This window comes from Haemaphysalis longicornis, unplaced genomic scaffold, assembly GCF_048455015.1.
Source record: "Haemaphysalis longicornis isolate Haplotype H1 unplaced genomic scaffold, Haemaphysalis longicornis Haplotype H1 scaffold_2, whole genome shotgun sequence".
Taxonomy (NCBI): Eukaryota; Metazoa; Arthropoda; class Arachnida; order Ixodida; family Ixodidae; genus Haemaphysalis; species Haemaphysalis longicornis.
In genome coordinates this window covers 157,156,664-157,168,679 of record NW_027526295.1, presented here as the reverse complement: position 1 = coordinate 157,168,679, position 12,016 = coordinate 157,156,664, and the positions used below count along the sequence as shown (strand labels likewise).

Genomic DNA, 12,016 nt, shown 5'->3' with positions numbered 1-12,016 from the left:
CTTTTGGAACACATTATACACTCACTGGTAATCTCTTATTTAGGGGAACATAATATCATCTTCAAATACCAGCACGGTTTTCGCAAGGGCTATTCATGCCAAACTTAACTCGCAGGACTTACTCATGACTTGCGCTCACCATTGGACGCCGGCATTCAAACTGACGCCATATTCCTTGACTTTTCAAAAGCATTCGATCGCGTCCCTCACCATTGGCTCTTATTAAAACTTAGGCAGCTTAATATTCACCCACTTGTTCTCGCCTGGCTGCAAGCCTTTCTTTCCAGTAGAAAACAATTCACGTCTGTCAATAACTTTAACTCTCCTTTTGTTGAAGTTTCATCTGGAGTTCCTCAAGGCAGTGTGTTTGGTCCCTTGCTTTTCCTTATTTATATATTAACGACTTACCCTCCTCAGTCAATTCTAAAGTTAGGCTATTCGCTGACGATTGTGTCATTTACCGTAACATTTCTTCTGAAACTGATCGACAATCTCTACAATCTGACCTTGTCTCTTTAACTTCGTGGTGCACAACGTAGCGAATGACACTAAATTCTTCTAAAACTAAGTTAATGAGTTTACAAAAAAAGCGTCCCGTATTCCAACGTCTTACTTACTGAATGATACTTCAGTGGAGCTTACGACCTCGTATAAATATCTTGGTGTTAACATTGTCTGACCTATCATGGCATCACCACATTAATGTCACCCTTGCTTCAGCAAATGGCTCCCTCGGGTTTCTTAAACGTAACCCCCTCGCACTTGCGTAAACTGGCTTATTTATACCACCCTTATCCGTCCTAAAATAGAATATGCGTCAGCCATTCGGGATCCCGATCAAGACTACATTATTAATAACATCGAAAAACCGTGCTGTGCGTTTTATTTCTTCCGTTTACTCACGTCACACCAGCGTCACTTCATTGAAGCTTCGTGCCGAACTTGAAGTCTTATCACGTCGCCGCAAAATCGCTCGCTTATCCATACTTCATAAGCTCTACCATCACACATCACTTAACGAGGACTTCTTTAGGCCACCCCCTGCTATCGTTCCGCGCCGCGATCATTCCTTTAAAATCGAACGCTTCCCTTGTCGCACATATTTCATTACGCTAGATCGTTCACACCGCGCACAATAACCGAGTGGAATGACTTACCATCAAACATTGCAACCGTCACCGATATCACTGAATTTCAGAAGTTACTAAACACGGGTGCAAATGTGTGAGCCTTTTGCGGTATTACCCCTTGTTTTCACCGCAAACTGAGAAATAACGGACTTTTTTTTTTGCTTTTGTATAAAAATGCGTATGTTTCATGGTTCGCTGTGTTTGCCTAATTCTTTTATTCACAGGCGTTTTTGGTGATGTCGTTTCTTTATGCTTTAATGGCGCGTGTGCTTGTTGTAAGCTAGATTGCGCTTTATTGTACTCTTGTTACTCTACTTCTTTCTTGTTTAGTTTATTTAATAATCTATTTGTTAATGTAGTTTTATTATTTATGCTGATTATTTAAGATTGTGCGGAAAGAATATTGACCCTATATTTTACTCTAATCTATTTAGTAGCTGTATAGTTTTTCAGTTTGCGTGTTTTCTGGTGTTGTTAATCATTTTCATGTACCTGTATGTGTTATATCCCCCCATATGTAATACTCCCCTGTGAGAGGGCCCTTAGGGGTATTCTGAATAAATAAATTATTGATTGGGCCGACGCACACTTCCAGCCGCTCATCGTACACTTAGCAGAAGGCAGTCGGTTGCATGGCGCAGGATACAATCGAACACCTTCCCACACCCCGCCCTGTGCCACCGCAACTTTCCAGAAACATACACAGATAGTGCAAGTGGTGCGGCGCCGCAGCCGCCACGCTCCAACACATGGTTTGGGCGTGTCCCAGTAAACCGGAGACGCCCACACCAGGTGTACGCATTAAGAGGCAGAGAGAGAGAGAGATTAAACTTTATTGTTAGAAAAAGGGTTGCGATGGAGCTATTTCAGCTCAGTCACAGGTTCCAATATGCTTCCCGAGCCTCCTGGCCCCTGTTGATCAGCCGAAGTTGGTCTTCCAGGGCGGGGCTGGTCAGCAAGATCTCCCATCGCTCATCCTCTATGCTGACGGAGTCAACAAGAATTGGGGGGGGGGCTTGAGTTTTGTGCATTCTCCGATGGTGTGTTTCAGGGTGCCTGGTTTTGAGCATAGGGGACATTCTTTTGCGTGTCTAATTGGAAACATGCGGTTCAGGAGTAGAGGGTGTGGGAAAGAGGCTGCCTGTATCTGTCGATAAATTGATTGTTCTTCCCTGGATAGTTTAGGGTGAGGGCGCGGAAGGCTTCTTCTATTCTCCCTGTAATGTTTGAGGATTTCTGCATATTTGGTTATTGGGCGCATCCCTTCTTCCGTTTCCTCTGTGGCCCGGAGGTTTAAGTCTCGGGCCTGTCGATGGGCGAATTCGTTGCCCTCGATCGAGGAATGCGCAGGGACCCAAATGAGTTCGATTCTTGTTTCCGGGGGTCCCGCTTGTCAGGATTTTGGCGGCAGTTTCTGAGATCCATCCTGTTCTGTATCTGCTGTAGGCTTTCATTGAGTCCGTGAGAATTGTCGCTGTACCAGGTTGCGTTAGCGCCAGTGCTATGGCGGCCTCTTCCGCTTCCTCTGGCTCCGTGGTGTACAATGATGCACATTTCACTATTTCGTTTCTTGTGGTCACTACTATAGTTGCTTTGTTGGAGAATTTGGGCAGGGCAGCATCAGTGTAGAATATTCCCTCATGTCTCTTTTCTTCCAACAGTTTGTTAATTGCTTTTACTCTCGCCTCCCTTCTTCCTTTGTTTCTGTTGGGGTCCATGTTCTTTGGGGTTGGTTTGGTCTCGATTTGTGAAGTCCATTGGTCTGGGACTTGTCGCTTCGTGACGTGTGGCGCTTCTTGCCATCCTATCTTCTTAAGTACAGCCCTTCCGGCGTCCGTTTTGCTGAGGCGAACTCGTTGATTCGAAAGGTGGGCTTCTACTAGCTCGTCAAGCGTGTTGTGCATTGCCATGCGCAGAAGTCGCGCTGTTGACGAGTTTTGCGGTATCCCCAGGGTTTGTTTGGTCGCTTTTCTGATTAAAGTATCTAGGTATATGGTGTCTGCCTTTCTGAGATTCAGGTATGGTGCTGCGTATGTTATTCTTGATATCACGAAGGCCTGCACCAGACGTAATGTGTCGTCCTCTTTCATACCTCTTCTTCGGTTGGAGACTCTACGTATCATGTTGAGAATCTGGTCCGTTGTGGTCTTGAGCTTTTTCACCTTTTGCGACGCCTTGCCGTCTGCTTGTATTATCAGGCCAAGGATTTTGGTATGCGTGCTAGGGGTAATCCTTGCCCCGTCTATTTCGACTTCGACTATTTCGACTTCTCTCGGGGTTTCTCGGTCCTATGACGACTAGCTCAGACTTTTGAGGGGCGCAGCTAAGTCCGCATTTTTGCGCGTATTCGTTGACTGTGTCGGCTGCCCTTTGGAGCGTCGCTTCCATCCATCCTTGGGATCCTGTTCGTTTCGAGCCATATCGTTATATCGTCTGCGTACAACGCATGTCCCAGGTGTTCTATTTTGCCTAGAAGTTTCGGCAGTGGGAGTAGGGCCAAGTTGAAAAGCAGGGCAGAGAGGACCGATCCTTGCGGGGTTCCTCTGTCCCCCAAGGAGATAGGTTCGGACATCTCCTCTCCTATCTTGATTTTGGCTGTTCTGTGGCTGAGGAAGTCTTTTACATAGTTGTACGTGCACACTCCACATCCTGTTGTTTTTAGGTTGTTGAGGATGCTTCTATGCGTCACGTTGTCGAATGCTCCCTTTAAATCTAGTGCGAGTATCGCTCTCGGGGCTTGCTGTGTTGCTGGTTTGACTACCAGTTCGTTGAGTTGTACGAGCACGTCTTGCGTTCCGAGGTGCTTGCGGAAACCATACATTGTTTGGGGCATGATGTCGTGTTCGTCCAGATGTCTTAGGAGTCGTTTGAGTACCATTCGCTCCATCACTTTTCCGGCGCACGAGGTGAGAGAGATTGGCCTCATGTTGTCGATGTGCGGGGTTTTTCCTGGTTTGGGTATAAAGAGTACTTCTGCTTCTTTCCATTCCGGTGGGAGGGTTCCCGTCTCCCATGTCTTGTTCATGTGATTGAGGAGTTCCGTCCGGCTTCTGTCGCTGAGGTTATGTAGCAGCCTGTACGTGATCGCATCGGTCCCTGGGGCGCTGTTCTTGTTGCTTTCGTCTATGGCTGCAAGCAGTTCTGTTTCGGTGAAAAGTTTGTCGAGCAATTTGTTTTGCGGACCGGAGTAGTCTTCGATTTCTCCTTCTTCTCTTTCCGTTTTGAGATACTTCTTTTTGAGGTCTTTGATTAAGTCTGCTTATTTCCCAACCCGACGTCCAAACAGTCGTCCAGCTGGCGGAAGACGCCACCAGGGCCCATGGGTTCCTTACCGCCGCCTGAAGGGACGAGGACACTTCCACTCCCAAGCAGTGATTCCGTCTTAACAGAGACGACTATAATAAAGTTTTTTCATCATCATCATCAATTCCGGATATGCAGGTAGGTTATTTTTTCTGCCCTGTGCACGCAAAAACGAGCAGTAATCGTCGTAAACCCACAGATCCTGATGTTCGTGCCACCAGTTGATGACCGCTAGAACATTGCAATGTGATCCACGGCAAACCTACCAACTCGTACGCAAATATCCTAGAAATATCCTTTTCGGTGGCGCGCGTGCCCTTTTCGGTGGGCACGCGCACCACCGAAAAGGGCAGACCTTGCGCAGGCCTGCGCCACTCGGTTCAAGGAGGTCGACCCCAGAGTTTTTTGGAAGGTATAGTTATCTTAAACGCGATAAAGTTGGCTTGTGTGCCTGTCTGTCTGTCTTTCAGTCTGTCACTCAGATCAGCCAGAACTTTACTGGAGATCCTGGCCATACATACATACATACATACATACATACATACATACATACATACATACATACATACATACATACATACATACATACATACATACATACATACATACATACATACATACATGCATACATACATACATGCATACATACATACATACATACATACATACATACATACATACATACATAATGTGCCAACGTAAAGCACGCACACCGTGGTTCTGCTACAGTCGACACTGCGAACTAAGTACTCGAAGCATATAGCGGAGCACAGGGATGAATGGGACAAACTTCTTCAGCTTCAGAGACCATAGAGAAACCAAGAGGGCTGAAAAATGTAGGCACGCAGGGTTCTTTGTTCAGGTCCAACATATCGATATCGAAATAATCGTGATTTTTCTGCACTTCCATTTACCTCGCCAGATATGACGATGTATTATTTTCTTGGCCGTCGGTGGAGTTCATAAAATTAAATTCTATGTGAAGAACTATAAAAAAAACATAGTCGATCTATTTTTGCGACAACGCCGCGGGTGCCCTTTCTACCAGACTTTGCACCGCTGTGTCGGGCTCATTGGCCGGCCTGGCCTGCAGCCGAAAGCGCGGGCAAAGCCCTTCGAGTTAGCCAGTGCCAGGTTGACGCGAACGGTGGCTGGCACCACGCCCAACTTGGTCTGCAGGCGGCCGAGAGTCGCGCGGCTGTGGTGGTCGCACAGGGACAGCGCAAAGTTTACGAAGAAAAGCTGTTCCGGCTCGAGCACACGGACACGGCTGACGCGTACGGAGAGCCTGGGAGATCTCTGCCGCTCGCGGAAGGCGTCGAGCAACGGCGCCACAGAGGCAACGTCGCGAAACAACTCCTGCACGTCCACGCGGTCTCGCCAGTTGGCATCGCCGGGACTTGACGCCCAGTAGCGGGCCCCGTACTGGTTCAACAGGCACTGTTGAAGACGCTCGAAGTGGGCGCTCGAGTTGTGGCTCCACCAGACGTGGAGCGAGAGCGTCGGGTCGACAACCTTGCCGTCCAGAGAGTCGAGCGCGCGCAGCAGTTCGGCCAGGATGGGTCGGCCCACGACCGGCAGGAAGGACGCGTGGATGGTGTTGGAGACGCGCGTCAGGAACGACACCAGACTCTGGGGCAGGAATAGATGGTTCCGCAGCGGGTAGTAGTAGCTGCTAGGTGTGCCGAACACGCGCAGCGGGTACTGCGCGTCCAGGTCCAGGTTGGGCGCCCGCGACGAGAAGTAGATGCGCCGCGTATGACGCAGCAAGGCGACGGCGCTGGTCAGGGGCTCGTCTTCGCTGAGCAGCGGCGTGGAGACGCCGTAGTACAGCGCCGGCCAGTACAGGCTGGGGGCGGTGCCGAACACCTGGAAGCTCATGCCGGTCAGCTTATCCTGCGCCAGCCGGCGCTCGTTTGGACGTAGGAAGGATAGGCGACTCGCACGGCGGCTGGCCGCGTGCACCAGCGAGCTGGCAAGCGCGGCAACCTGCCGGTCGTACTGGCTGCGGTATACGGTGGTAAATTGGCGGCCCAGAGACATGCGTGCTAGCATCGCCGAACCGTAGCGGTAGGTACGCTCCAGCAGACCGAGGCACGCCTCCAGCCGCTCGGGTACTCCGCTCAGGCCTCGGCTTGATAGCTGCATCAGGAAAACGGACCAGGGCTCGTCGGCCGGCAGGAGCGGAGAAAGCAGGGCTAACAGTCGCAGGCCGGCGTAGTTGGCCAGCGTCCGCTGAGGAGCCTCTTGGACGAGCAGCAGTGCCTTGCCGAAGAAGGAACACCGCTTGCACGCGATGGTCGTGTTGGCGGCCACAGTTCGCGCGCCCCTCAGGGTCTCTGCGATGAAGGCCGTCCAATTCCACTTCGCCACGCTGCCTAGCTGTCCGACGTGCATATAACGTTGCTCTAGGGGGACCAGCGAGGCGCCGCGAATCGCCTCCAGGTGTTTCTCAAGGGCCACCACATCAGCAGCTAGCCTTGACACCTCAGACTGCCTGCTGCTCGCGTTGGCAGAAGCAGCGCTCGCGTTACCCAGCGCTGCGAACAGCAGCTGCCCCAGCTGAGTTTCGTAGTCGACTAGCGAGCCGGACGAGCGCCGGTGCAGCAGGAACTGTCGAAGCAGCGTCTCGGGTGGCTCCACGTGCAGCTGGTAGTCGTCCGTCTGCGACAGGTCCCTGCGCAACGTCACGCTAGCAACCACGCCTTCGCCCACTTCGCGCTCCAGGCCCGCAAGCACCCGTAGCAAGTTCCAGTCAGGCGGCGGCTCGTCGGTGTACGGCCAGCCACCGAGACCGAACCGCGAGAGAACGTCACGGAACTCGTCCCAGCCGGCGGACGACGAGGTAGTCTTGTCGCAGAGGTGCAGCATCCGGACCGCTTGCGCCGGGAAACTCCAAACGCCCTTCTCTATCAGAGGCTTCATGTGGCGTGCCAGCGAGTCGCGCACGTCCTCGAGCAGCTGCGCGACCGAGAAGTCGGCGTATGGTTGGTTGTCAGGCCGCTCGTCTTCGCGAAACCAGGCGGAGGAGCACACGTGCCCGTAGAAGTCGTCGCACGGGTCCACCGACTCGTTCAGGCGGCCCCAGAGGTAGTTGCTGTGCCAGCGGCACAGCGCTGTCTTACACTCGCCCTCTGGCTCCTCGGTAGACATCTGCCTCTCGTAAAGGCCCTCTAGAACACGCAGGATGTACTCGGTCTGTATCTTGAGCCTGACCGTGAAGACGGTGCACACAATTCCCAGGGCGAAGCTAAGCCAGATGCAACCCAGGAGACCCAGGAGTCGGCGATGCATGTCCAAAGCGAAAAGCAAAGAGCAAGGGATGATTCGGTCTCGAGGGAGCGTGCCGAACGTGAAGCGCGTGAATGGCGTGTGCTTCTTTCTCACCTGACTTGATTTGCGCCCAGAGCGGCTAATGCTATCGCTTGGCGCGTTAGTACAGGAGCGAGCGATTACAACAAAACATTAATGCCTGCACAATGTGAAGTTGAAATTTCCTCACTTCTAGCCAGCGTAGATTCATTAAAAAATGGTGTGCTCTGATCAAATGATGGTCCCGAATTGCTGACCATCATCTGTGAATGTGAAAGCATTAGATGGCCCATTGGTAAAAAAGCTGGCGTTTTCGTTGTTGGCGTCTGCGTCTGGTACGAAAAAAATTCCCTCGCACTTCCCCGAGGAGGAGAGTGTGTAAGTGCGAATGCACGGTTGTTGATTGCGCGATTACGGTGGATATCGTGATCTTAATGAGTAGTCGAGAGATTACACACACGCACACAACTACAAAGAAAGATATTTCACTCGTTATTGCTGGTACCGCTGCCCGGTCCGCCATCATCGTTATCGAGATGCAAGACCAGCGACCGCTCTCGACGACGGCGCGCGCTCGACTAATACCATTAATACCCTCCCGCGCCACGCGGCCGCTACACGAGCGCCCTCACGCGTCGGAATGCGGAGCGCCCGCTACGCGAGCGAGAGCTCTCCCGCCCGAAGTGGAGAGGAGGCGCCCAACACCCGCAGTCACTGAGCGGAGAGAGGAGGAGGAGAGTAGCGCCCGCCGTTACGGCGAGGGCTACACGAGCGCCCTCACGCGTCGGAATGCGGAGCGCCCGCTACGCGAGCGAGAGCTCTCCCGCCCGAAGTGGAGAGGAGGCGCCCAACACCCGCAGTCACTGAGCGGAGAGAGGAGGAGGAGAGTAGCGCGCGCCCATCTCCCCCCGTTGCTAGGGAAGACGAGGAGCGCGCGCACCCGCAGCTGTTGCTATGCGGACGACGGCGGCGGACGATTCAGGCTCGCTTAAGAAGTGCATTCGCACTTAAAACGGCTTCTCTGGAATCGTTTCATTGCACCAGGCGTTCCACAGCACGAAGCGTTCTGTAGCGAGAACATAAACTCGGCAGTATCGAGAGGTTGTCGTCCATGCCAGTACACCGCAGATGGGGAGGTTGGAAAAATGCTTACTTGCGCGTGCGTAAAAATCAAAAACGCTTCCTTCGTGCGAAAATTCTCGAACTTATCTGGGGCGAAACGATTTCTAACGAAGTTCGCGCGCAAGAAAATCGGTTCAGTTTCAGTTTCGCTTTCGTTCTCGGGCAGAGATTCTGTCGCAGATCAAAGCCGGCAAAGCAGAGAGGTAGAGCAGAGGAGAAAAAATACAAAAGGAAGAAACATTTCAGGAGGAAGTGCATGTCAACTGCCGTCGCTTTTGCATGTTTGCTCACACGGACCAGAAGTTTTCGTAATGTCGCTGAACCTTGGCAAAACCCGCTTGCAAAACATGCAATGAGTCACGTGCCGCGAGCCACGCCCGAAGCGCCTCTGTACGGAGAATTTGCGCACTCGTCAACCCAACATGGCTGACCTTGCGTGGTGGTGCGTTGCTCGTCGGCCGTCAAGTATGACGTTTTTCCTGTAGTTTCCGGGGGAGGAAAACGATCTGATGAGTTTCGGAACGTAGATGCGGCGACGGTAAATGTAAGTGGACGATCAAACTCTGTGCTGGCGTTGCGTACCGAACGATATCGCTTGCGCGCATTCACGGCTCCCGGTCTCCGTACTACGTCAGTTTTTATCGCCCCTTGTCGGAAGAAAATGAATTACCTCTGTCGTACTACCGTGTTTCGCCGTAATTTGCTGAGTTTACCTGCGAATGTGAACCGTTCTGCGTTGCGCGTTTTGCTTACGTCTTCTTTGACACCTGGATCCTCTACGCACCGAAACTGAGGGGTTCTGGAGAGGTATTAATCAATCAAATAAATGACGAGCTTGGTTCGTGCCTACCGCTCTAAAGCGTAGTAATCTGCTGTGTACCTCCCAGTTAATTTGTTTACAGCGATGTGTAAGCGAACACAAACTGGGAAGAGCGTCACCGATTATCTGCAGTGATTATTCATCTGTGCTTGCGCGTACTACGTGCGACGTAATGTATTTCCCTTATCCGTGTCACGTCGTCCACAGAGTGGTCTATTGTTCCCTAAACATCAGGCTACCCCCACCCTAACATTGAGACAAAGGCTGTCGTAATCGCACAGATGGCTCTCAATGGTATCTTCCACTATCTCAATGCCGTTTGCACATCTGTCAAACACCCCCTCCTACGCCCCCTCTTTCATACATTCGCGTGAGTTGCCTCACAACAGCTGCAATCAACATCAATGCGTGGCGTTGTTCGCTGCACTGGCTGGCTCAGCACATCACAAGAAACTGAGCCGTTCCCACGATTTTGGCTGAGCTAAGGAGTTTCGGATGTTGCTATATTACTGCTGCATTATGTGTTTTGGCCAGGCTATAGTTTTAGGCTGTCAGTGAAATTGTATTTTGCAGAAACGTAGGTTCACGTTTCCGGAAAATCGTCTCTGTCCTGGCATTTCTAATGGAAGGAAACATTGCACTAGCTTGCAGGACATCTCCAGTCTTTCAGCACTTGAGCTCCCAATACTATAATACGTTTTAAGTTTTTTTTTCTTTTATCTCATGTGCCTGTACTGACATAATGACACATTGAGTCATCATGAGACCTATATCTGACATGCTGCATTGTCCTTGCCTTCTAGATGTCGCTGGGACCCCTCGCCTGGGTGGGGTTGGCTGTAGTTCTTTTCTGGTCATCATTCGGCTTTTGGGCTTGCCTGTTGCTGCCCTTATGCATTTTAGTTACCATCCTAGGGTGAGTACGGTCACCTCAACATGGTGCATCTCAAAGTTATCGAGGTGTTGATGCTAAGTGGCAAGTGGATGCCTGCTTGTGTGCTTTTTTAAATCACTTGGAAGGAAATTCTCTTGCTATTTCAAATGCTGTTTGCATGTAGTAAAAGAATGTCATAAATTCAGGCAAAGCTTGTAGATTGTGTCCGGTTTTTGAGTTCCTTTATCTAACTTTGGTAACTTCTATACATACCTATATTACAGCATTGCACCTTGTCTGTCAAACCACTAGGACCAATACGGCCAGCTGTTCTGGCGAAAAGCGAAAACGCTCGTGTGTACGAGATTTCGGCGCATGTTAAAGATCCCCAGGTGGTCAAAATTGATCTGGAGCCCTCACAACGGCACATCTCATCACCTGTGTATGTCGGCGCATTAAACCTCACAATCAAATCGAGGCCATCTGTTCTCAGTTTGAGCATATCGCCTAAGTTGTGCCTATTGATGGTAATCTGCTCAAAGAGGCTTGTTACTCTTGTGGCCTCTAGGGGTGCCCATCAGCTTGAGTGTATATCCTGGTGATTGCACCTTGTGTGTTCTGTTATGATCCTAACCTCTTGCCTTTCTTAGTGCTTTCACGTGGGCGCCCTTTGGCCAGTGATTGCGGTCAGTAGGAGGAGAGAGTTATTTAAAAATTCACTATTAGTTTGTGAGGCCCATTTTTCTCTCAATGATTGACTGATTTTGTTTTTGTTTTTTTTGGTTCAATGTTGTAAACTTCTAGTGATAATTCGTCAGCTGACTTGCACTGGATGCTCTGAAAACTCTTCCACATCAAGGCCAATTTTCTTTTGGGTTTTGCTGTATCGAAGGCAATAAAATTTGCTCTCACTGGCAGTTTGCATATGAGCACTGTGCAAAAGGCTCCACTTTCAGTTACCTATAAATTTGTTCCTCACAGTTGTAGTATTGGGGGAATTTTTATTTATCCTTTTGCAATCTGCATGCCAACACTGCAACTTTCACTCTTTGGCCAAAGTTCAAACTCGTATCTACAGTACTTCATCATTTGTTCGAGTACATGTCCATTAACAGTTATGTGTTTAGTGTACAATTATCCAAAGAAATCTGTTATGGGGTTCATTAGATTCGGATGCTACCAAATATATTGAAATGACCAATCGCATCCATGCAAAATTAAAAAAAACGTAGCTTTTACATCAGTCCAAAGTGAGCGTAAAGAGCAAAGACACCATTTCCAGTAGCAAACTGAGTTCTGAAGAATAAAAAGACATTAAAAGTCATCTAAACAAGAAAAAAATTGTGCTAGTAGTGCACCTAAGTAGTGACGAAGTCATGGTAGTTCGTGGGAGTGTGGAATGTGGAACAAATGCAAATTTTCAGTTTGGCCAATGATCTTGTGCCAGAAATAAAA

The 12,016-nt window shown here is 50.1% G+C and overlaps 2 protein-coding genes across 2 annotated transcripts in view; one reads left to right on the top strand and one right to left on the bottom strand.

The window, feature by feature from the left end:
- Positions 1–5,288: 5,288 nt before the first annotated feature.
- On the bottom strand, positions 5,289–7,859 carry LOC144167467 (neprilysin-1-like). Its single transcript, XM_077696724.1, has one exon. It carries the CDS (start codon positions 7,725–7,727, stop codon positions 5,475–5,477), a length of 2,253 nt encoding a protein of 750 aa, XP_077552850.1. The 5' UTR covers positions 7,728–7,859; the 3' UTR covers positions 5,289–5,474.
- A 1,392-nt stretch (positions 7,860–9,251) lies between these two features.
- Positions 9,252–12,016, top strand: part of LOC144169377 (sorting nexin-13-like) — a 55,051-nt gene continuing 52,286 nt past the window's right edge. The window contains exons 1-2 of the mRNA XM_077698497.1: positions 9,252–9,411; positions 10,491–10,603. Coding sequence (XP_077554623.1) covers positions 10,491–10,603 — 113 coding nt within the window. The 5' untranslated portion in view covers positions 9,252–9,411. The remainder of the gene's footprint in view (positions 9,412–10,490; positions 10,604–12,016) is intronic.

Excerpts from the sequence above, each read along its gene's own strand:
- LOC144167467 (XM_077696724.1), bottom strand. The coding sequence starts at position 7,727 with ATGCATCGCCGACTCCTGGGTCTCCTGGGTTGCATCTGGCTTAGCTTC.